Source organism: Salvelinus alpinus, chromosome 17 (genome assembly GCF_045679555.1).
Source record: "Salvelinus alpinus chromosome 17, SLU_Salpinus.1, whole genome shotgun sequence".
NCBI lineage: Eukaryota > Metazoa > Chordata > Actinopteri > Salmoniformes > Salmonidae > Salvelinus > Salvelinus alpinus.
Window position 1 is genome coordinate 55,134,451 of NC_092102.1, and position 22,587 is coordinate 55,157,037.

General features: G+C 44.3%; 1 protein-coding gene across 2 annotated transcripts in view; it reads right to left on the reverse strand.

Moving 5' to 3' along the window:
* The window catches only part of ndnl2 (necdin-like 2), a 71,755-nt gene that overhangs the window by 46,291 nt on the left and 2,877 nt on the right, over positions 1-22,587 (reverse strand). For both annotated transcript variants that reach the window (XM_071349448.1, XM_071349447.1), the window contains exon 5: positions 1,998-2,172. In XM_071349448.1, coding sequence (XP_071205549.1) covers positions 1,998-2,172 — 175 coding nt within the window. The remainder of the gene's footprint in view (positions 1-1,997; positions 2,173-22,587) is intronic.

Here is a 22,587-nt window from a genome sequence, read left to right on the forward strand (position 1 = left end):
CTGTCCGGGGTTATTGTCGGATGGGGCAACAGTGTCTCCCGACCACTCCCGTCTCAGCCTCCAGTATTTATGATGCAGTAGTTTGTGTCAGTCTGGGGTCAGTCTGTTATATCTGGAGTATTTCTCCTGTCTTATCCAGTGTCCTGTGTGAATTTAAGTATGCTCTCTCTAATTCTCTTTTTCTCTCTCTCGGAAGACCTGAGCTCTAGGACCATGCCTAAGGACTACCTGGCATGATGACTCCTTGCTGACCCCAGTCCACCTGGCCGTGCTGCTGCTCCAGTTTCAACTGTTCTGCCTGCGGCTAAGGAATCCTAACCTGTTCACCGGACGTGCCGCCTGTCCCAGACCTGCTGTTTTCAACTCTCTAGAGACCGCAGGAGCGGTAGAGATACTCTTAATGATCGGCTATGAAAAGCCAACTGACATTTACTCCTGAGGTGCTGACCTGTTGCACCCTCGACAACTACTGTGATTACTATTATTTGACCCTGCTGGTCATCTGTGAACATTTGAACATCTTGGCCATGTTCTGTTATAATCTCCACCCGGCACAGCCAGAAGAGGACTGGCCACCCCTCATAGCCTGGTTCCTCTCTAGGTTTCTTCCTAGGTTTCGGCCTTTCTAGGGAGTTTTTCCTAGCCACCGTGCTTCTACACTGCTTGCACTTGCTTGCTGTTTGGGGTTTTAGGCTGGGTTTCTGTACAGCACTTTGAGATATCAGCTGATGTAAGAAGGGCTATATTAATACATTTGATTGATTCCTGCGGGGAGGGGTTCTTCCTGGGGTCTTCCTGCGGGGGAGGGGTTCTTCCTGGGGTCTTCCTGCAGGGGAGGGGTTCTTCCTGGGTTCTTGCTGCGGGGGAGGGGTTGTCTTCCTGGGGTCTTCCTGCAGGGGAGGTGGTTCTTCCTGGGATCTTCCTGTTGGGGAGGGAGTGGTTCCTGGGGTCTTCCTGTAGGGGAGGAGGTGTCTTCCTGGGGTCTTCCTGCAGGGGAGGTGGTTCTTCCTGGGGTCTTCCTGTTGGGGAGGCAGTGTCTTCCTGGGGTCTTCCTGTAGGGGAGGCGGTGTCTTCCTGGGGTCTTCCTGTAGGGGAGGCGGTGTCTTCCTGGGGTCTTCCTGTAGGGGAGGGGGTGGTTCCTGGGCTCTTCCTGTAGGGGAGGTGGTTCTTCCTGGGGTCTTCCTGTTGGGGAGGCAGTGTCTTCCTGGGGTCTTCATGTAAGGGAGGGGGTGTCTTCTTGCGGGGGGAGGGGGTGTCTTCCTGGGGTCTTCTTGCAGGGGAGGGGGTGTCTTCTTGCGGGGGGAGGGGGTGTCTTCCTGGGGCATACAGTGGCAGCCACTAAATGCATATAGAGGAAACAGTGGTGCAGCGGTCTAAGGCACTATATCTCAGTGCTAGAGGCGTCACTACAGACACCCTGGTTCGAATCCAGGCTGTATCACAACCAGCTGTGATTGGGAGTCCCATAGGGCAGCGCACAATTGGCCCAGCGTTGTCCGGGTGTGGCCGGTGTAGGCCGTCATTGTAAATAAGAATTTGTTCTTAATCGACTTGCCCAGTTAAATAAAGGTTACATTTTATCAATATTTTCCCCCACACAGTGACCTACATGTTGACAGATTCTCCCTCTAGTCTTTCCACAGTGACCTACATGTTGACAGATTCTCCCTCTAGTCTTTCCACACAGTGACCTACATGTTGACAGATTCTCCCTCTAGTCTTTCCACACAGTGACCTACATGTTGACAGATTCTCCCTCTAGTCTTTCCACAGTGACCTACATGTTGACAGATTCTCCCTCTAGTCTTTCCACACAGTGACCTACATGTTGACAGATTCTCCCTCTAGTCTTTCCACACAGTGACCTACATGTTGACAGATTCTCCCTCTAGTCTTTCCACAGTGACCTACATGTTGACAGATTATCCCTCTAGTCTTTCCACACAGTGACCTACATGTTGACAGATTCTCCCTCTAGTCTTTCCACAGTGACCTACATGTTGACAGATTCTCCCTCTAGCTGCTCCAGTTTGTTGATGAGGATGTAGACGTGGTTCTTAGAGTCGATCTCCACCAGCTTCAGACCAAAGACTGTCTCAAACACACGTCCCACCCTCTTTATTATCTCAGGGTAGATGTTCCTGTACTCCTTCACAACATGTTTCACGATGTCTGGAGAGAGAGGGGGGAAGAGGAGGAAAGAGAGAGGGGGAGAGAGAGCGAGGTGGGGAGAATAGATGGAAAAAGAGAGAGGGTGGGGGAAGAGGAGGAAAGAGAGAGGGGGAGAGAGAGCGAGGTGGGGAGAATAGATGGAAAAAGAGAGAGGGTGGGGGAAGAGAGAGAATATCAAATCAAGCTTTATTTATACAGCACATTTCAGACATGGAACGCAACAATGTGTTTCAAAAATGAATAAAAACTACAAAAATAAAAACTGAAATATTCATTACACAAACACAAAAGAATAACAAACACTGAATGACTAAAAAGCACCCTAAGTAAAATCAAAGCTAAAAAGGTGTGTTTTAGAATGTGTTTTAAATATGTCCACAGTTTCAGCCCCCCTCAGGTTCTCTGGCAAGCTCTTCCAGAGGCTGGGGGCACAGTAACTGGAGGCTGGGGGGCATAGTAACTAGAGGCTGGGGGCACAGTAACTGGAGGCTGGGGGGCATAGTAACTAGAGACTGGGGGCACAGTAACTAGAGGCTGGGGGGCATAGTAACTAGAGGCTGGGGGGCATAGTAACTAGAGGCTGGGGGCACAGTAACTGGAGGCTGGGGGGCATAGTAACTAGAGACTGGGGGCACAGTAACTAGAGGCTGGGGGCACAGTAACTAGAGGCTGGGGGCACAGTAACTAGAGGCTGGGGGCACAGTAACTAGAGGCTGGGGGCACAGTAACTAGAGACTGGGGGCATAGTAACTAGAGGCTGGGGGCATAGTAACTGGAGGCTGGGGGGCACAGTAACTGGAGGATGGGGGGCATAGTAACTAGAGGCTGGGGGCACAGTAACTAGAGGCTGGGGGCACAGTAACTGGAGGCTGGGGGGCATAGTAACTAGAGGCTGGGGGCACAGTAACTGGAGGCTGGGGGGCATAGTAACTAGAGGCTGGGGGCACAGTAACTAGAGGCTGGGGGCATAGTAACTAGAGACTGGGGGCATAGTAACTAGAGGCTGGGGGCATAGTAACTAGAGGCTGGGGGCACAGTAACTGGAGGCTGGGGGGCATAGTAACTAGAGGCTGGGGGCACAGTAACTAGAGGCTGGGGGCATAGTAACTAGAGACTGGGGGCATAGTAACTAGAGGCTGGGGGCACAGTAACTAGAGGCTGGGGGCACAGTAACTAGAGGCTGGGGGCACAGTAACTAGAGGCTGGGGGCACAGTAACTAAAGGCTGGGGGCACAGTAACTAGAGGCTGGGGGGCACAGTAACTAGAGAATGGGGGCACAGTAACTAGAGGCTGGGGGCATAGTAACTAGAGGCTGGGGGCACAGTAACTGGAGGCTGGGGGCATAGTAACTAGAGGCTGGGGGGCATAGTAACTAGAGGCTGGGGGCATAGTAACTAGAGGCTGGGGGCACAGTAACTAGAGGCTGGGGGCACAGTAACTAGAGGCTGGGGGCACAGTAACTAGAGGCTGGGGGCACAGTAACTAGAGACTGGGGGCATAGTAACTAGAGGCTGGGGGCACAGTAACTGGAGGCTGGGGGGCATAGTAACTAGAGGCTGGGGGCACAGTAACTAGAGGCTGGGGGCACAGTAACTAGAGGCTGGGGGCACAGTAACTAGAGGCTGGGGGCACAGTAACTGGAGGCTGGGGGGCATAGTAACTAGAGGCTGGGGGCATAGTAACTAGAGGCTGGGGGCATAGTAACTAGAGACTGGGGGCATAGTAACTAGAGGCTGGGGGCACAGTAACTAGAGGCTGGGGGCATAGTAACTAGAGGCTGGGGGCACAGTAACTGGAGGCTGGGGGGCATAGTAACTAGAGGCTGGGGGCACAGTAACTAGAGGCTGGGGGCATAGTAACTAGAGACTGGGGGCATAGTAACTAGAGGCTGGGGGCACAGTAACTAGAGGCTGGGGGCACAGTAACTAGAGGCTGGGGGCACAGTAACTAGAGGCTGGGGGCACAGTAACTAAAGGCTGGGGGCACAGTAACTAGAGGCTGGGGGGCACAGTAACTAGAGAATGGGGGCACAGTAACTAGAGGCTGGGGGCATAGTAACTAGAGACTGGGGGCACAGTAACTGGAGGCTGGGGGCATAGTAACTAGAGGCTGGGGGGCATAGTAACTAGAGGCTGGGGGCATAGTAACTAGAGGCTGGGGGGCATAGTAACTAGAGGCTGGGGGCATAGTAACTAGAGGCTGGGGGCATAGTAACTAGTGGCTGGGGGCATAGTAACAAGAGGCTGGGGGCATAGTAACAAGAGGCTGGGGACATAGTAACTAGAGGCTGGGGGCACAGTAACTAGAGGCTGGGGGGCATAGTAACTAGAGGCTGGGGGCACAGTAACTAGAGGCTGGGGGCATAGTAACTAGAGACTGGGGGCATAGTAACTAGAGGCTGGGGGCACAGTAACTAGAGGCTGGGGGCACAGTAACTAGAGGCTGGGGGCACAGTAACTGGAGGCTGGGGGGCATAGTAACTAGAGGCTGGGGGCACAGTAACTAGAGGCTGGGGGCACAGTAACTAGAGACTGGGGGCATAGTAACTAGAGGCTGGGGGCACAGTAACTAGAGGCTGGGGGCACAGTAACTAGAGGCTGGGGGCACAGTAACTAAAGGCTGGGGGCACAGTAACTAGAGGCTGGGGGGCACAGTAACTAGAGAATGGGGGCATAGTAACTAGAGGCTGGGGGCATAGTAACTAGAGACTGGGGGCACAGTAACTGGAGGCTGGGGGCATAGTAACTAGAGGCTGGGGGGCATAGTAACTAGAGGCTGGGGGCATAGTAACTAGAGGCTGGGGGGCATAGTAACTAGAGGCTGGGGGCATAGTAACTAGAGGCTGGGGGCATAGTAACTAGAGGCTGGGGGCATAGTAACTAGAGGCTGGGGGCATAGTAACAAGAGGCTGGGGGCATAGTAACAAGAGGCTAGGGACATAGTAACTAGAGGCTGGGGGCACAGTAACTAGAGGCTAGGGGCACAGTAACTAGAGGCTAGGGACATAGTAACAAGAGGCTAAGGACATAGTAACAAGAGGCTAGGGTCATAGTAACTAGAGGCTGGGGGCATAGTAACTAGAGGCTGGGGGCATAGTAACTAGAGGCTGGGGGCATAGTAACTAGAGGCTGGGGGCATAGTGACTAGAGGCTGGGGGCATAGTGACTAGAGGCTGGGGGCATAGTAACTAAAGGCTGGGGGCATAGTAACAAGAGGCTGGGGGCATAGTAACTAGAGGCTGGGGGCATAGTAACTAGAGGCTGGGGGGCATAGTAACTAGAGAATGGGGGCATAGTAACTAGAGGCTGGGGGCACAGTAACTAGAGGCTGGGGGCACAGTAACTGGAGGCTGGGGGCACAGTAACTGGAGGCTGGGGGCACAGCAACTGGAGGCTGGGGGCACAGTAACTGGAGGCTGGGGGCACAGTAACTAGAGGCTGGGGGCACAGTAACTAGAGGCTGGGAGCACAGTAACTAGAGGCTGGGGGCACAGTAACTAGAGGCTGGGAGCACAGTAACTAGAGGCTGGGGGCACAGTAACTAGAGGCTGGGGGCACAGTAACTAGAGGCTGGGGGCACAGTAACTAGAGGCTGGGGGCACAGTAACTAGAGGCTGGGGGCACAGTAACTAGAGGCTGGGGGCACAGTAACTAGAGGCTGGGGGCATAGTAACTAGAGGCTGGGGGCACAGTAACTAGAGGCTGGGGGCACAGTAACTAGAGGCTGGGGGCACAGTAACTAGAGGCTGGGGGGTACAGTAACTAGAGAATGGGGGCACAGTAACTAGAGGCTGGGGGCATAGTAACTGGAGGCTGGGGGCATAGTAACTAGAGGCTGGGGGCACAGTAACTAGAGGCTGGGGGCACAGTAACTAGAGGCTGGGGGCACAGTAACTAGAGGCTGGGGGCACAGTAACTAGAGGCTAGGGGCACAGTAACTAGAGGCTGGGGGCACAGTAACTAGAGGCTGGGGGCACAGTAACTAGAGGCTGGGGGCACAGTAACTAGAGACTGGGGGCATAGTAACTAGAGGCTGGGGGCATAGTAACTAGAGGCTGGGGGCATAGTAACTAGAGGCTGGGGGCATAGTAACTAGAGGCTGGGGGCATAGTAACTACAGGCTGGGGGCATAGTAACTACAGGCTGGGGGCATAGTAACTAGAGGCTGGGGGCATAGTAACTAGAGGCTGGGGGCATAGTAACTAGAGGCTGGGGGCATAGTGACTACAGGCTGGGGGCATAGTAACTAGAGGCTGGGGGCATAGTGACTACAGGCTGGGGGCATAGTAACTAGAGGCTGGGGGCATAGTAACTAGAGGCTGGGGGCATAGTAACTAGAGACTGGGGGCATAGTAACTACAGGCTGGGGGCATAGTAACTAGAGGCTGAGGGCATAGTAACTAGAGGCTGGGGGCATAGTAACTAGAGGCTGGGGGCATAGTAACTAGAGGCTGGGGGCACAGTAACTAGAGACTGGGGGCACACTCAGATAGAACCCACTGATCCATTCTATTTCAGATAGAATGGCTCTAGGATCATTTACCTCTTTAACTAAGACTGTCTCTGTGCTGGCTCTAGGATCATTTACCACTTTAACTAAGACTGTCTCTGTGTTGGCTCTAGGATCATTTACCACTTTAACTAAGACTGTCTCTGTGTTGGCTCTAGGATCATTTACCACTTTAACTAAGGCTGTCTCTGTGTTGGCTCTAGGATCATTTACCTCTTTAACTAAGGCTGTCTCTGTGTTGGCTCTAGGATCATTTACCACTTTAACTAAGACTGTCTCTGTGTTGGCTCTAGGATCATTTACCACTTTAACTAAGACTGTCTCTGTGTCGGCTCTAGGATCATTTACCACTTTAACTAAGGCTGTCTCTGTGTCGGCTCTAGGATCATTTACCTCTTTAACTAAGACTGTCTCTGTGTCGGCTCTAGGATCATTTACCACTTTAACTAAGGCTGTCTCTGTGTTGGCTCTAGGATCATTTACCACTAAGGCTGTCTCTGTGTTGGGCCTGAAACCAGATAGGATTTTTTTTTTTTTTTTTTTAAGTACAGCTGGCACTTAAAAAATATTTTTCTGTTTGAAAACCAATTTCTCCAGACTTTAGCTTAAGAATGGAAGGTTGGCGATTGGCCGATAATTGCTAAGAGTTGAAGATTCTAGATTCCTTTTCTTCAGAAGGGTTTCACCATAGCAGTTTTTAGTGCAGTGGGGGAAATGCCTGTGGACAGGGAGGAACTAACAAGAGATTCACTTCATCAGATATTATATAAAAAGTGTTTTGAAGAAGGTGGGGGGGATAGAACCGAGGGGGCAGGTAGAAGCCTTAAGTTGTAATATCACTTTCCTGAGCATGTCTGTGTCAACCAGGGAAAATAAATCCATAGTGCTTTTGCGTGGTAGGCTAGGACACATATCAAACTTCTCATCAGGTCTTGCTTGACTGAAACCCAGCATAATGTTGGCTCTCTCAGAAATATGCCGCAAACTCATTACATTTAGATGTGCAGGAAAGTTCACATAGGTTTGAGGGGGGTAGGAGTTATCAGGCCATCAATGGTCGAGAAGAGATCTCTCAAATTATTAGAAAAATTTGCCCGTCTGGCATTTCTAATGACCTTGTTCTACACTATCTACAGCAGTGTGGACACCCCTTCAAATTAGAGGATTTGGCTATTTCAGCCACACCCGTTGTTGACAGGTGTATTGAACACACAGCCATACAATCTCCATAGACAAACATTGGCAGTAGAATGGCCTTACTGAAGAGCTCAGTGACTTTCAACATGGCACCGTCATAGGATGCCACCTTTCCAACAAGTCAACTAGAGCTGCCCCGGTTAAATGGAAGTGATGTTATTGTGAAGTGGACACGTCTAGTAGCAACAACGCTCAGCCGCGAAGTGGAAGGCCACACAAGCTTACAGACCGGGACCGCCGAGTGCTGAAGCACGTAGAGCGTAAAAATCGCCTGTCATCGGTTACAACACTCACTACCAAGTTCCAAACTGCATCTGGAAGCAACGTCAGCACAAGAACTGTTGGTCGGGAGCTTCATGAAATGGATTTCCATGGCTGAGCAGCCACACACAAGCCTAAGACCACCATGCGCAATGCCAACTGTCGGCTGGAGTGGTGGAAAGCTCGCCGCCATTGGACTCTGGAGCAGTAGAAACACGTTCTCTGGAGTGATGAATCACGCTTCACCATCTGGCAGTCTGACGGACAAATCTGGGTTTGGCGGATGCCAGGAGAACTCTACCTGCCCCAATGCATAGTGCTAACTGTAAAGTTTGGTGGAGGAGGAATAATGGTCTGTGGCTATTTTTCATGGTTCAGGCCCCTTAGTTCCAGTGAAGGGAAATCTTAATGCTACAGCATACAATGACATTCTAGATTATTCTGTACTTCCAACTTTGTGGCAACAGTTTGGGGAAGGCCCTTTTCTGCTTCAACATGACAATGTCCCTGTGCACAAAGCAAGGTCCATCCAGAATTGTTTTGTCGAGATCGGTGTGGAAAAACATTTGACTGGCCTGCACAGAGCCCTGACCTCAACCCCATAAAACACCTTTGGGATGAATTGGAACGCTGACTGTGGAAAGCAAGTGTAGGCTGTTATAGCAGCAAAGGGGGGACCAACTCCATATTAATGACTTCCCAGAAGAGTGGAGGCTGTTATAGCAGCAAAAGGGGGACCAACTCCATATTAATGACTTCCCAGAAGAGTGGAGGCTGTTATAGCAGCAAAGGGGGGACCAACTCCATATTAATGACTTCCCAGAAGAGTGGAGGCTGTTATAGCAGCAAAGGGGGGTCCAACTCCATATTAATGACTTCCCAGAAGAGTGGAGGCTGTTATAGCAGCAAAGGGGGGACCAACTCCATGTTAATGACTTCCCAGAAGAGTGGAGGCTGTTATAGCAGCAAAGGGGGGACCAACTCCATATTAATGACCATGATTCTGGAATGAGATGTTGGACGAGCAGGTGTCCACATACATACATAATCAAATCAAAGTTTATTTGTCACGTGCGCCGAATACAACAGGTGTAGACCTTACAGTGAAATGCTTACTGACAGGCTCTAACCAATGGTGCGGGAAAAAAAGGTGTGTGTGTGTGTGTGTGTGTGTGTGTGTGTGTGTGTAGGTAAGTAAAGAAATAAAACAACAGTAATAAGACATTTGAAAATAACAGTAGCAAGGCTATATACAGACACCGGTTAGTCAGGCTTATTGAGGTAGTATGTACATGTAGGTATGGTTAAAGTAACTATGCATATATGATGAACAGAGAGTAGCAGAAGCGTAAAAGAGGGGTTGGCAGTTGGTGGGACACAATGCAGATAGCCCGGTGTGCGGGAACACTGGTTGGTCGGGCCAATTTGTTGGTCATGTAGTGTAGATGAGGTGTTACATCCTGTTGGTCATGTAGATGAGGTGTTACATCCTGTTGGTCGTGTAGATGAGGTGTCACATCCTGTTGGTCGTGTAGATGAGGTGTTACATCCTGTTGGTCATGTAGTGTAGATGAGGTGTTACATCCTGTTGGTCATGTAGATGAGGTGTTACATCCTGTTGGTCATGTAGTGTAGATGAGGTGTTACATCCTGTTGGTCATGTAGTGTAGATGAGGTGTTACATCCTGTTGGTCATGTAGTGTAGATGAGGTGTTACATCCTGTTGGTCGTGTAGATGAGGTGTCACATCCTGTTGGTCATGTAGTGTAGATGAGGTGTCACATCCTGTTGGTCGTGTAGATGAGGTGTTACATCCTGTTGGTCATGTAGATGAGGTGTTACATCCTGTTGGTCATGTAGTGTAGATGAGGTGTTACATCCTGTTGGTCATGTAGTGTAGATGAGGTGTTACATCCTGTTGGTCATGTAGTGTAGATGAGGTGTTACATCCTGTTGGTCATGTAGTGTAGATGAGGTGTTACATCCTGTTGGTCATGTAGATGAGGTGTTACATCCTGTTGGTCATGTAGTGTAGATGAGGTGTTACATCCTGTTGGTCATGTAGATGAGGTGTTACATCCTGTTGGTCATGTAGATGAGGTGTTACATCCTGTTGGTCATGTAGATGAGGTGTTACATCCTGTTGGTCATGTAGTGTAGATGAGGTGTTACATCCTGTTGGTCATGTAGATGAGGTGTTACATCCTGTTGGTCATGTAGATGAGGTGTTACATCCTGTTGGTCATGTAGATGAGGTGTTACATCCTGTTGGTCATGTAGTGTAGATGAGGTGTTACATCCGGTTGGTCATGTAGTATAGATGAGGTGTTACATCCTGTTGGTCATGTAGATGAGGTGTTACATCCTGTTGGTCATGTAGTGTAGATGAGGTGTTACATCCTGTTGGTCATGTAGATGAGGTGTTACATCCTGTTGGTCATGTAGATGAGGTGTTACATCCTGTTGGTCATGTAGTGTAGATGAGGTGTTACATCCCGTTGGTCATGTAGATGAGGTGTTACATCCTGTTGGTCATGTAGTGTAGATGAGGTGTTACATCCTGTTGGTCGTGTAGATGAGGTGTTACATCCTGTTGGTCATGTAGTGTAGATGAGGTGTTACATCCTGTTGGTCATGTAGATGAGGTGTTACATCCCGTTGGTCATGTAGTGTAGATACGCCAAGTTGCTCTCTGACTTTCTCTATTCCGCTCTGCCTTTCTACAATCTCTCTTTAGTTGACTAGTTTCCTCAGTCATCCCAGGGACTGTCTGTTTGGATGTGTCCTTTTTCAACTTTACTGGATCTATGGCATCAATGGTTGTCCTTCATTTGCTATTAAAGTTATCAACTAAATCATCACAAGAGGAAGGCAGAATAGGTGGTGGAGTATTGTTCATACACTCAGTAAAATCTGTATCAACTTCAGAGGGAAGATAGTGTTTCTTAATAATGCGTTCAGTATTACACTGTGCTGTGGTCAACAAGGTAGTAAACATCCCCAGTAAACATCCCCAGTAGATCAGATAAAGCACCAGGTCCAGAGTATGGCTGTGGTTATGGGTGGGCCCAGTAGAAAGCCCCTTGGTAATAACCAGGTCCAGAGTATGGCTGTGGTTATGGGTGGGCCCAGTAGAAAGCCCCTTGGTAATAACCAGGTCCAGAGTATGGCTGTGGGTACGGGTGGGCCCAGTAGAAAGCCCCTTGGTAATAACCAGGTCCAGAGTATGGCTGTGGTTATGGGTGGGCCCAGTAGAAAGCCCCTTGGTAATAACCAGGTCCAGAGTATGGCTGTGGTTATGGGTGGGCCCAGTAGAAAGCCCCTTGGTAATAACCAGGTCCAGAGTATGGCTGTGGTTATGGGTGGGCCCAGTAGAAAGCCCCTTGGTAATAACCAGGTCCAGAGTATGGCTGTGGTTATGGGTGGGCCCAGTAGAAAGCCCCTTGGTAATAACCAGGTCCAGAGTATGGCTGTGGTTATGGGTGGGCCCAGTAGAAAGCCCCTTGGTAATAACCAGGTCCAGAGTATGGCCGTGGTTATGGGTGGGCCCAGTAGAAAGCCCCTTGGTAATAACCAGGTCCAGAGTATGGCTGTGGTTATGGGTGGGCCCAGTAGAAAGCCCCTTGGTAATAACCAGGTCCAGAGTATGGCCGTGGTTATGGGTGGGCCCAGTAGAAAGCCCCTTGGTAATAACCAGGTCCAGAGTATGGCTGTGGTTATGGGTGGGCCCAGTAGAAAGCCCCTTGGTAATAACCAGGTCCAGAGTATGGCCGTGGTTATGGGTGGGCCCAGTAGAAAGCCCCTTGGTAATAACCAGGTCCAGAGTATGGCTGTGGTTATGGGTGGGCCCAGTAGAAAGCCCCTTGGTAATAACCAGGTCCAGAGTATGGCCGTGGTTATGGGTGGGCCCAGTAGAAAGCCCCTTGGTAATAACCAGGTCCAGAGTATGGCTGTGGTTATGGGTGGGCCCAGTAGAAAGCCCCTTGGTAATAACCAGGTCCAGAGTATGGCCGTGGTTATGGGTGGGCCCAGTAGAAAGCCCCTTGGTAATAACCAGGTCCAGAGTATGGCCGTGGTTATGGGTGGGCCCAGTAGAAAGCCCCTTGGTAATAACCAGGTCCAGAGTATGGCTGTGGTTATGGGTGGGCCCAGTAGAAAGCCCCTTGGTAATAACCAGGTCCAGAGTATGGCCGTGGTTATGGGTGGGCCCAGTAGAAAGCCCCTTGGTAATAACCAGGTCCAGAGTATGGCTGTGGTTATGGGTGGGCCCAGTAGAAAGCCCCTTGGTAATAACCAGGTCCAGAGTATGGCCGTGGTTATGGGTGGGCCCAGTAATATGTTGGATAAAGACCAGAGCGACAGAGGAGAAACAGGAGAGAGAGAAGGAGGATAAACATGAGAGGGAGAAAGAGGATAAACAGGAGAGGGAGAAAGAGGAGAGAGACCGAGGAGAAACAGGATAAACAGGAGAGAGGAGAAAGAGGAGAGAGACCGAGGAGAAACAGGAGAGAGGAGAAAGAGGAGAGAGAAGGGAGAGAGAGGAGAAAGAGGAGAGAGAAGGGAGAGAGAGAGGAGAAAGAGGAGAGAGGAGAAAGAGGAGAGAGAGAGGTGAAAGAGGAGAAAGAGGAGAGAGAGAGGAGAAAGAGGAGAGAAGGGAGAGAGGAGAAAAGAGAGACCGACAGAGGAGCGAGAGACAGGAGAAACAGGAGAGATCGAGGAGAAACAGGAGAGAGAGAGAGAGAGGAGGAGGAGAAAGAGAAGGGAGAGAAACAGACAGACAGGGGAGAGATAAACAGTAAGATGCCTATGATTTATTACCCAGCTTCTGTTGCCTGTGTTTGTTTAATACTGATTCCCTGAGCTCCAAGCCTCACGCAACAATTCCACAAATTCTGCTGTTTTCAATTTTGCAGTAAAGGCTTTACACCTTTGTTGTTAGACCAGCCACTCTGGTATTAGTATAGAACCACCATTACCAGCCTCTCTGGTATTAGTATAGAACCATCATGTCATTATCAGCCTCTCTGGTATTAGTATAGAACCACCATTACCAGCCTCTCTGGTATTAGTATAGAACCACCATTACCAGCCTCTCTGGTATTAGTATAGAACCATCATGTCATTATCAGCCTCTCTGGTATTAGTATAGAACCACCATTACCAGCCTCTCTGGTATTAGTATAGAACCACCATTACCAGCCTCTCTGGTATTAGTATAGAACCACCATTACCAGCCTCTCTGGTATTAGCATAGAACCACCATTATCAGCCTCTCTGGTATTAGTATAGAACCACCATTACCAGCCTCTCTGGTATTAGTATAGAACCACCATTACCAGCCTCTCTGGTATTAGTATAGAACCACCATTACCAGCCTCTCTGGTATTAGTATAGAACCACCATTACCAGCCTCTCTGGTATTAGCATAGAACCACCATTACCAGCCTCTCTGGTATTAGCATAGAACCACCATTACCAGCCTCTCTGGTATTAGTATAGAACCACCATTATCAGCCTCTCTGGTATTAGTATAGAACCACCATTACCAGCCTCTCTGGTATTAGTATAGAACCACCATTACCAGCCTCTCTGGTATTAGTATAGAACCATCATTATCAGCCTCTCTGGTATTAGTATAGAACCACCATTATCAGCCTCTCTGGTATTAGTATAGAACCATCATTATCAGCCTCTCTGGTATTAGTATAGAACCACCATGTCATTATCAGCCTCTCTGGTATTAGTATAGAACCATCATGTCATTACCAGCCTCTCTGGTATTAGTATAGAACCACCATGTCATTACCAGCCTCTCTGGTATTAGTATAGAACCACCATGTCATTACCAGCCTCTCTGGTATTAGTATAGAAACATCATGTCATTATCAGCCTCTCTGGTATTAGTATAGAACCACCATGTCATTACCAGCCTCTCTGGTATTAGTATAGAACCACCATTACCAGCCTCTCTGGTATTAGTATAGAACCACCATGTCATTATCAGCCTCTCTGGTATTAGTATAGAACCACCATGTCATTATCAGCCTCTCTGGTATTAGTATAGAACCATCATGTCATGATCAGCCGCTCTGGTATTAGTATAGAACCACCATGTCATTATCAGCCTCTCTGGTATTAGTATAGAACCACCATGTCATTATCAGCCTCTCTGGTATTATTATAGAACCACCATGTCATTACCAGCCTCTCTGGTATTATTATAGAACCACCATGTCATTACCAGCCTCTCTGGTATTAGTATAGAACCACCATGTCATTATCAGCCTCTCTGTCATTAGTATAGAACCACCATGTCATTATCAGCCTCTCTGTCATTAGTATAGAACCACCATGTCATTATCAGCCTCTCTGGTATTAGTATAGAACCAACATTATCAGCCTCTGGTATTAGTATAGAACCATCATGTCATTAGCAGCCTCTCTGGTATTAGTATAGAACCACCATGTCATTACCAGCCTCTCTGGTATTATTATAGAACCACCATGTCATTACCAGCCTCTCTGGTATTAGTATAGAACCACCATGTCATTACCAGCCTCTCTGGTATTAGTATAGAACCACCATGTCATGATCAGCCTCTCTGGTATTAGTATAGAACCACCATGTCATTATCAGCCTCTCTGGTATTAGTATAGAACCACCATGTCATTACCAGCCTCTCTGGTATTAGTATAGAACCACCATGTCATGATCAGCCTCTCTGGTATTAGTATAGAACCACCATGTCATTACCAGCATCTCTGGTATTAGTATAGAACCATCATGTCATTACCAGCCTCTCTGGTATTAGTATAGAACCATCATTATCAGCCTCTCTGGTATTAGTATAGAACCACCATGTCATTATCAGCCTCTCTGGTATTAGTATAGAACCACCATGTCATTACCAGCCTCTCTGGTATTAGTATAGAACCATCATGTCATTACCAGCCTCTCTGGTATTAGTATAGAACCACCATGTCATTATCAGCCTCTCTGGTATTAGTATAGAATCATCATGTCATTACCAGCCTCTCTGGTATTAGTATAGAATCATCATGTCATTATCAGCCTCTCTGGTATTAGTATAGAACCACCATGTCATGATCAGCCTCTCTGGTATTAGTATAGAACCACCATGTCATTATCAGCCTCTCTGGTATTAGTATAGAACCACCATGTCATTACCAGCCTCTCTGGTATTAGTATAGAACCACCATGTCATTACCAGCCTCTCTGGTATTAGTATAGAACCATCATGTCATTATCAGCCTCTCTGGTATTAGTATAGAACCACCATGTCATTACCAGACTCTCTGGTATTAGTATAGAACCACCATGTCATTATCAGCCTCTCTGGTATTAGTATAGAACCATCATGTCATTACCAGCCTCTCTATCATTAGTATAGAACCACCATGTCATTACCAGCCTCTCTGGTATTAGTATAGAATCATCATGTCATTACCAGCCTCTCTGGTATTAGTATAGAACCATCACTATCAGCCTCTCTGGTATTAGTATAGAACCACCATGTCATTATCAGCCTCTCTGGTATTAGTATAGAACCACCATGTCATTATCAGCCTCTCTGGTATTAGTATAGAACCACCATGTCATTATCATTAGTAGACAACCACCATGTCATTATCATTAGTAGACTTAGTATAGAACCACCATGTCATTATCATTAGTAGACTTAGTATAGACCCACCATGTCATTATCATTAGTAGACTTAGTATAGACCCACCAGGTCATTATCATTAGTAGACAACCACCATGTCATTATCATTAGTAGACAACCACCAGGTCATTATCATTAGTAGACTTAGTATAGAACCACCATGTCATTATCATTAGTAGACTTAGTATAGAACCACCATGTCATTATCATTAGTAGACTTAGTATAGACCCACCATGTCATTATCATTAGTAGACTTAGTATAGAACCACCATGTCATTATCATTAGTAGACTTAGTATAGACCCACCATGTCATTATCATTAGTAGACTTAGTATAGAACCACCAGGTCATTATCATTAGTAGACTTAGTATAGACCCACCATGTCATTATCATTAGTAGACTTAGTATAGACCCACCAGGTCAATATCATTAGTAGACTTAGTATAGACCCACCATGTCATTATCATTAGTAGACTTAGTATAGAACCACCATGTCATTATCATTAGTAGACTTAGTATAGAACCACCATGTCATTATCATTAGTAGACTTAGTATAGAACCACCAGGTCATTATCATTAGTAGACAACCACCAGGTCATTATCATTAGTAGACAACCACCAGGTCATTATCATTAGTAGACTTAGTAGACAACCACCAGGTCATTATCATTAGTAGACTTAGTATAGACCCACCATGTCATTATCATTAGTAGACTTAGTATAGAACCACCATGTCATTATCATTAGTAGACTTAGTATAGAACCACCAGGTCATTATCATTAGTAGACTTAGTATAGAACCACCAGGTCATTATCATTAGTAGACAACCACCAGGTCATTATCATTAGTAGACAACCACCAGGTCATTATCATTAGTAGACTTAGTAGACAACCACCATGTCATTATCATTAGTAGACTTAGTATAGAACCACCAGGTCATTATCATTAGTAGACAACCACCAGGTCATTATCATTAGTAGACAACCACCAGGTCATTATCATTAGTAGACTTAGTATAGACCCACCATGTCATTATCATTAGTAGACTTAGTATAGAACCACCAGGTCATTATCATTAGTAGACTTAGTATAGAACCACCAGGTCATTATCATTAGTAGACTTAGTATAGAACCACCAGGTCATTATCATTAGTAGACTTAGTATAGAACCACCATGTCATTATCATTAGTAGACTTAGTATAGAACCACCATGTCATTATCATTAGTAGACTTAGTATAGAACCACCATGTCATTATCATTAGTAGACTTAGTATAGAACCACCATGTCATTATCATTAGTAGACTTAGTATAGACCCACCATGTCATTATCATTAGTAGACTTAGTATAGAACCACCAGGTCATTATCATTAGTAGACTTAGTATAGAACCACCAGGTCATTATCATTAGTAGACTTAGTGTAGAACCACCAGGTCATTATCATTAGTAGACTTAGTATAGAACCACCATGTCATTATCATTAGTAGACTTAGTATAGAACCACCATGTCATTATCATTAGTAGACTTAGTATAGAACCACCAGGTCATTATCATTAGTAGACTTAGTATAGAACCACCATGTCATTATCATTAGTAGACTTAGTATAGACCCACCAGGTCAATATCATTAGTAGACTTAGTATAGACCCACCATGTCATTATCATTAGTAGACTTAGTATAGAACCACCATGTCATTATCATTAGTAGACTTAGTATAGAACCACCATGTCATTATCATTAGTAGACTTAGTATAGAACCACCAGGTCATTATCATTAGTAGACAACCACCAGGTCATTATCATTAGTAGACAACCACCAGGTCATTATCATTAGTAGACTTAGTAGACAACCACCAGGTCATTATCATTAGTAGACTTAGTATAGAACCACCATGTCATTATCATTAGTAGACTTAGTATAGAACCACCATGTCATTATCATTAGTAGACTTAGTATAGAACCACCATGTCATTATCATTAGTAGACTTAGTATAGAACCACCATGTCATTATCATTAGTAGACTTAGTATAGACCCACCAGGTCATTATCATTAGTAGACTTAGTATAGAACCACCATGTCATTATCATTAGTAGACTTAGTATATAACCACCATGTCATTATCATTAGTAGACTTAGTATAGAACCACCATGTCATTATCATTAGTAGACTTAGTATAGAACCACCAGGTCATTATCATTAGTAGACTTAGTATAGAACCACCAGGTCATTATCATTAGTAGACTTAGTATAGAACCACCATGTCATTATCATTAGTAGACTTAGTATAGAACCACCAGGTCATTATCATTAGTAGACAACCACCAGGTCATTATCATTAGTAGACAACCACCAGGTCATTATCATTAGTAGACTTAGTATATAACCACCAGGTCATTATCATTAGTAGACTTAGTATAGAACCACCATGTCATTATCATTAGTAGACTTAGTATAGAACCACCATGTCATTATCATTAGTAGACTTAGTATAGAACCACCAGGTCATTATCATTAGTAGACTTAGTATAGAACCACCAGGTCATTATCATTAGTAGACTTAGTATAGAACCACCATGTCATTATCATTAGTAGACTTAGTATAGAACCACCATGTCATTATCATTAGTAGACTTAGTATAGACCCACCAGGTCATTATCATTAGTAGACTTAGTATAGAACCACCATGTCATTATCATTAGTAGACTTAGTGTAGAACCACCAGGTCATTATCATTAGTAGACTTAGTATAGAACCACCATGTCATTATCATTAGTAGACTTAGTATAGAACCACCATGTCATTATCATTAGTAGACTTAGTATAGAACCACCAGGTCATTATCATTAGTAGACAACCACCAGGTCATTATCATTAGTAGACAACCACCAGGTCATTATCATTAGTAGACTTAGTATATAACCACCAGGTCATTATCATTAGTAGACTTAGTATAGAACCACCATGTCATTATCATTAGTAGACTTAGTATAGAACCACCATGTCATTATCATTAGTAGACTTAGTATAGAACCACCATGTCATTATCATTAGTAGACTTAGTATAGAACCACCATGTCATTATCATTAGTAGACAACCACCAGGTCATTATCATTAGTAGACTTAGTATAGAACCACCATGTCATTATCATTAGTAGACTTAGTATAGAACCACCATGTCATTATCATTAGTAGACTTAGTATAGAACCACCATGTCATTATCATTAGTAGACTTAGTATAGAACCACCATGTCATTATCATTAGTAGACTTAGTGTAGAACCACCAGGTCATTATCATTAGTAGACTTAGTATAGAACCACCATGTCATTATCATTAGTAGACTTAGTATAGAACCACCATGTCATTATCATTAGTACACTTAGTATAGAACCACCATGTCATTATCATTAGTAGACAACCACCAGGTCATTATCATTAGTAGACTTAGTATAGACCCACCAGGTCATTATCATTAGTAGACTTAGTATAGAACCACCATGTCATTATCATTAGTAGACTTAGTATAGAACCACCATGTCATTATCATTAGTAGACTTAGTATAGACCCACCATGTCATTATCATTAGTAGACTTAGTATAGAACCACCAGGTCATTATCATTAGTAGACTTAGTATAGAACCACCAGGTCATTATCATTAGTAGACTTAGTGTAGAACCACCAGGTCATTATCATTAGTAGACTTAGTATAGAACCACCATGTCATTATCATTAGTAGACTTAGTATAGAACCACCATGTCATTATCATTAGTAGACTTAGTATAGAACCACCAGGTCATTATCATTAGTAGACTTAGTATAGAACCACCATGTCATTATCATTAGTAGACTTAGTATAGACCCACCAGGTCAATATCATTAGTAGACTTAGTATAGACCCACCATGTCATTATCATTAGTAGACTTAGTATAGAACCACCATGTCATTATCATTAGTAGACTTAGTATAGAACCACCATGTCATTATCATTAGTAGACTTAGTATAGAACCACCAGGTCATTATCATTAGTAGACAACCACCAGGTCATTATCATTAGTAGACAACCACCAGGTCATTATCATTAGTAGACTTAGTAGACAACCACCAGGTCATTATCATTAGTAGACTTAGTATAGAACCACCATGTCATTATCATTAGTAGACTTAGTATAGAACCACCATGTCATTATCATTAGTAGACTTAGTATAGAACCACCATGTCATTATCATTAGTAGACTTAGTATAGAACCACCATGTCATTATCATTAGTAGACTTAGTATAGACCCACCAGGTCATTATCATTAGTAGACTTAGTATAGAACCACCATGTCATTATCATTAGTAGACTTAGTATATAACCACCATGTCATTATCATTAGTAGACTTAGTATAGAACCACCATGTCATTATCATTAGTAGACTTAGTATAGAACCACCAGGTCATTATCATTAGTAGACTTAGTATAGAACCACCAGGTCATTATCATTAGTAGACTTAGTATAGAACCACCATGTCATTATCATTAGTAGACTTAGTATAGAACCACCAGGTCATTATCATTAGTAGACAACCACCAGGTCATTATCATTAGTAGACAACCACCAGGTCATTATCATTAGTAGACAACCACCAGGTCATTATCATTAGTAGACTTAGTATATAACCACCAGGTCATTATCATTAGTAGACTTAGTATAGAACCACCATGTCATTATCATTAGTAGACTTAGTATAGAACCACCATGTCATTATCATTAGTAGACTTAGTATAGAACCACCAGGTCATTATCATTAGTAGACTTAGTATAGAACCACCAGGTCATTATCATTAGTAGACTTAGTATAGAACCACCATGTCATTATCATTAGTAGACTTAGTATAGAACCACCATGTCATTATCATTAGTAGACTTAGTATAGACCCACCAGGTCATTATCATTAGTAGACTTAGTATAGAACCACCATGTCATTATCATTAGTAGACTTAGTGTAGAACCACCAGGTCATTATCATTAGTAGACTTAGTATAGAACCACCATGTCATTATCATTAGTAGACTTAGTATAGAACCACCATGTCATTATCATTAGTAGACTTAGTATAGAACCACCAGGTCATTATCATTAGTAGACAACCACCAGGTCATTATCATTAGTAGACAACCACCAGGTCATTATCATTAGTAGACTTAGTATATAACCACCAGGTCATTATCATTAGTAGACTTAGTATAGAACCACCATGTCATTATCATTAGTAGACTTAGTATAGAACCACCATGTCATTATCATTAGTAGACTTAGTATAGAACCACCATGTCATTATCATTAGTAGACTTAGTATAGAACCACCATGTCATTATCATTAGTAGACAACCACCAGGTCATTATCATTAGTAGACTTAGTATAGAACCACCATGTCATTATCATTAGTAGACTTAGTATAGAACCACCATGTCATTATCATTAGTAGACTTAGTATAGAACCACCATGTCATTATCATTAGTAGACTTAGTATAGAACCACCATGTCATTATCATTAGTAGACTTAGTGTAGAACCACCAGGTCATTATCATTAGTAGACTTAGTATAGAACCACCATGTCATTATCATTAGTAGACTTAGTATAGAACCACCATGTCATTATCATTAGTACACTTAGTATAGAACCACCATGTCATTATCATTAGTAGACAACCACCAGGTCATTATCATTAGTAGACTTAGTATAGACCCACCAGGTCATTATCATTAGTAGACTTAGTATAGAACCACCATGTCATTATCATTAGTAGACTTAGTGTAGAACCACCAGGTCATTATCATTAGTAGACTTAGTATAGAACCACCATGTCATTATCATTAGTAGACTTAGTATAGAACCACCATGTCATTATCATTAGTAGACTTAGTATAGAACCACCATGTCATTATCATTAGTAGACTTAGTATAGAACCACCATGTCATTATCATTAGTAGACAACCACCAGGTCATTATCATTAGTAGACTTAGTATAGAACCACCATGTCATTATCATTAGTAGACTTAGTATAGAACCACCATGTCATTATCATTAGTAGACTTAGTATAGAACCACCATGTCATTATCATTAGTAGACTTAGTATAGAACCACCATGTCATTATCATTAGTAGACAACCACCAGGTCATTATCATTAGTAGACTTAGTATAGAACCACCATGTCATTATCATTAGTAGACTTAGTATAGAACCACCATGTCATTATCATTAGTAGACAACCACCAGGTCATTATCATTAGTAGACTTAGTATAGAACCACCATGTCATTATCATTAGTAGACTTAGTATAGAACCACCATGTCATTATCATTAGTAGACTTAGTATAGAACCACCATGTCATTATCATTAGTAGACTTAGTATAGAACCACCATGTCATTATCATTAGTAGACTTAGTATAGAACCACCATGTCATTATCATTAGTAGACTTAGTATAGAACCACCAGGTCATTATCATTAGACTTAGTATAGAACCACCAGGTCATTATCATTAGTAGACTTAGTATAGAACCACCAGGTCATTATCATTAATAGACTTAGTATAGAACCACCAGGTCATTATCATTAGTAGACTTAGTGTAGAACCACCATGTCATTATCATTAGTAGACTTAGTATAGAACCACCATGTCATTATCATTAGTAGACTTAGTATAGAACCACCAGGTCATTATCATTAGTAGACTTAGTATAG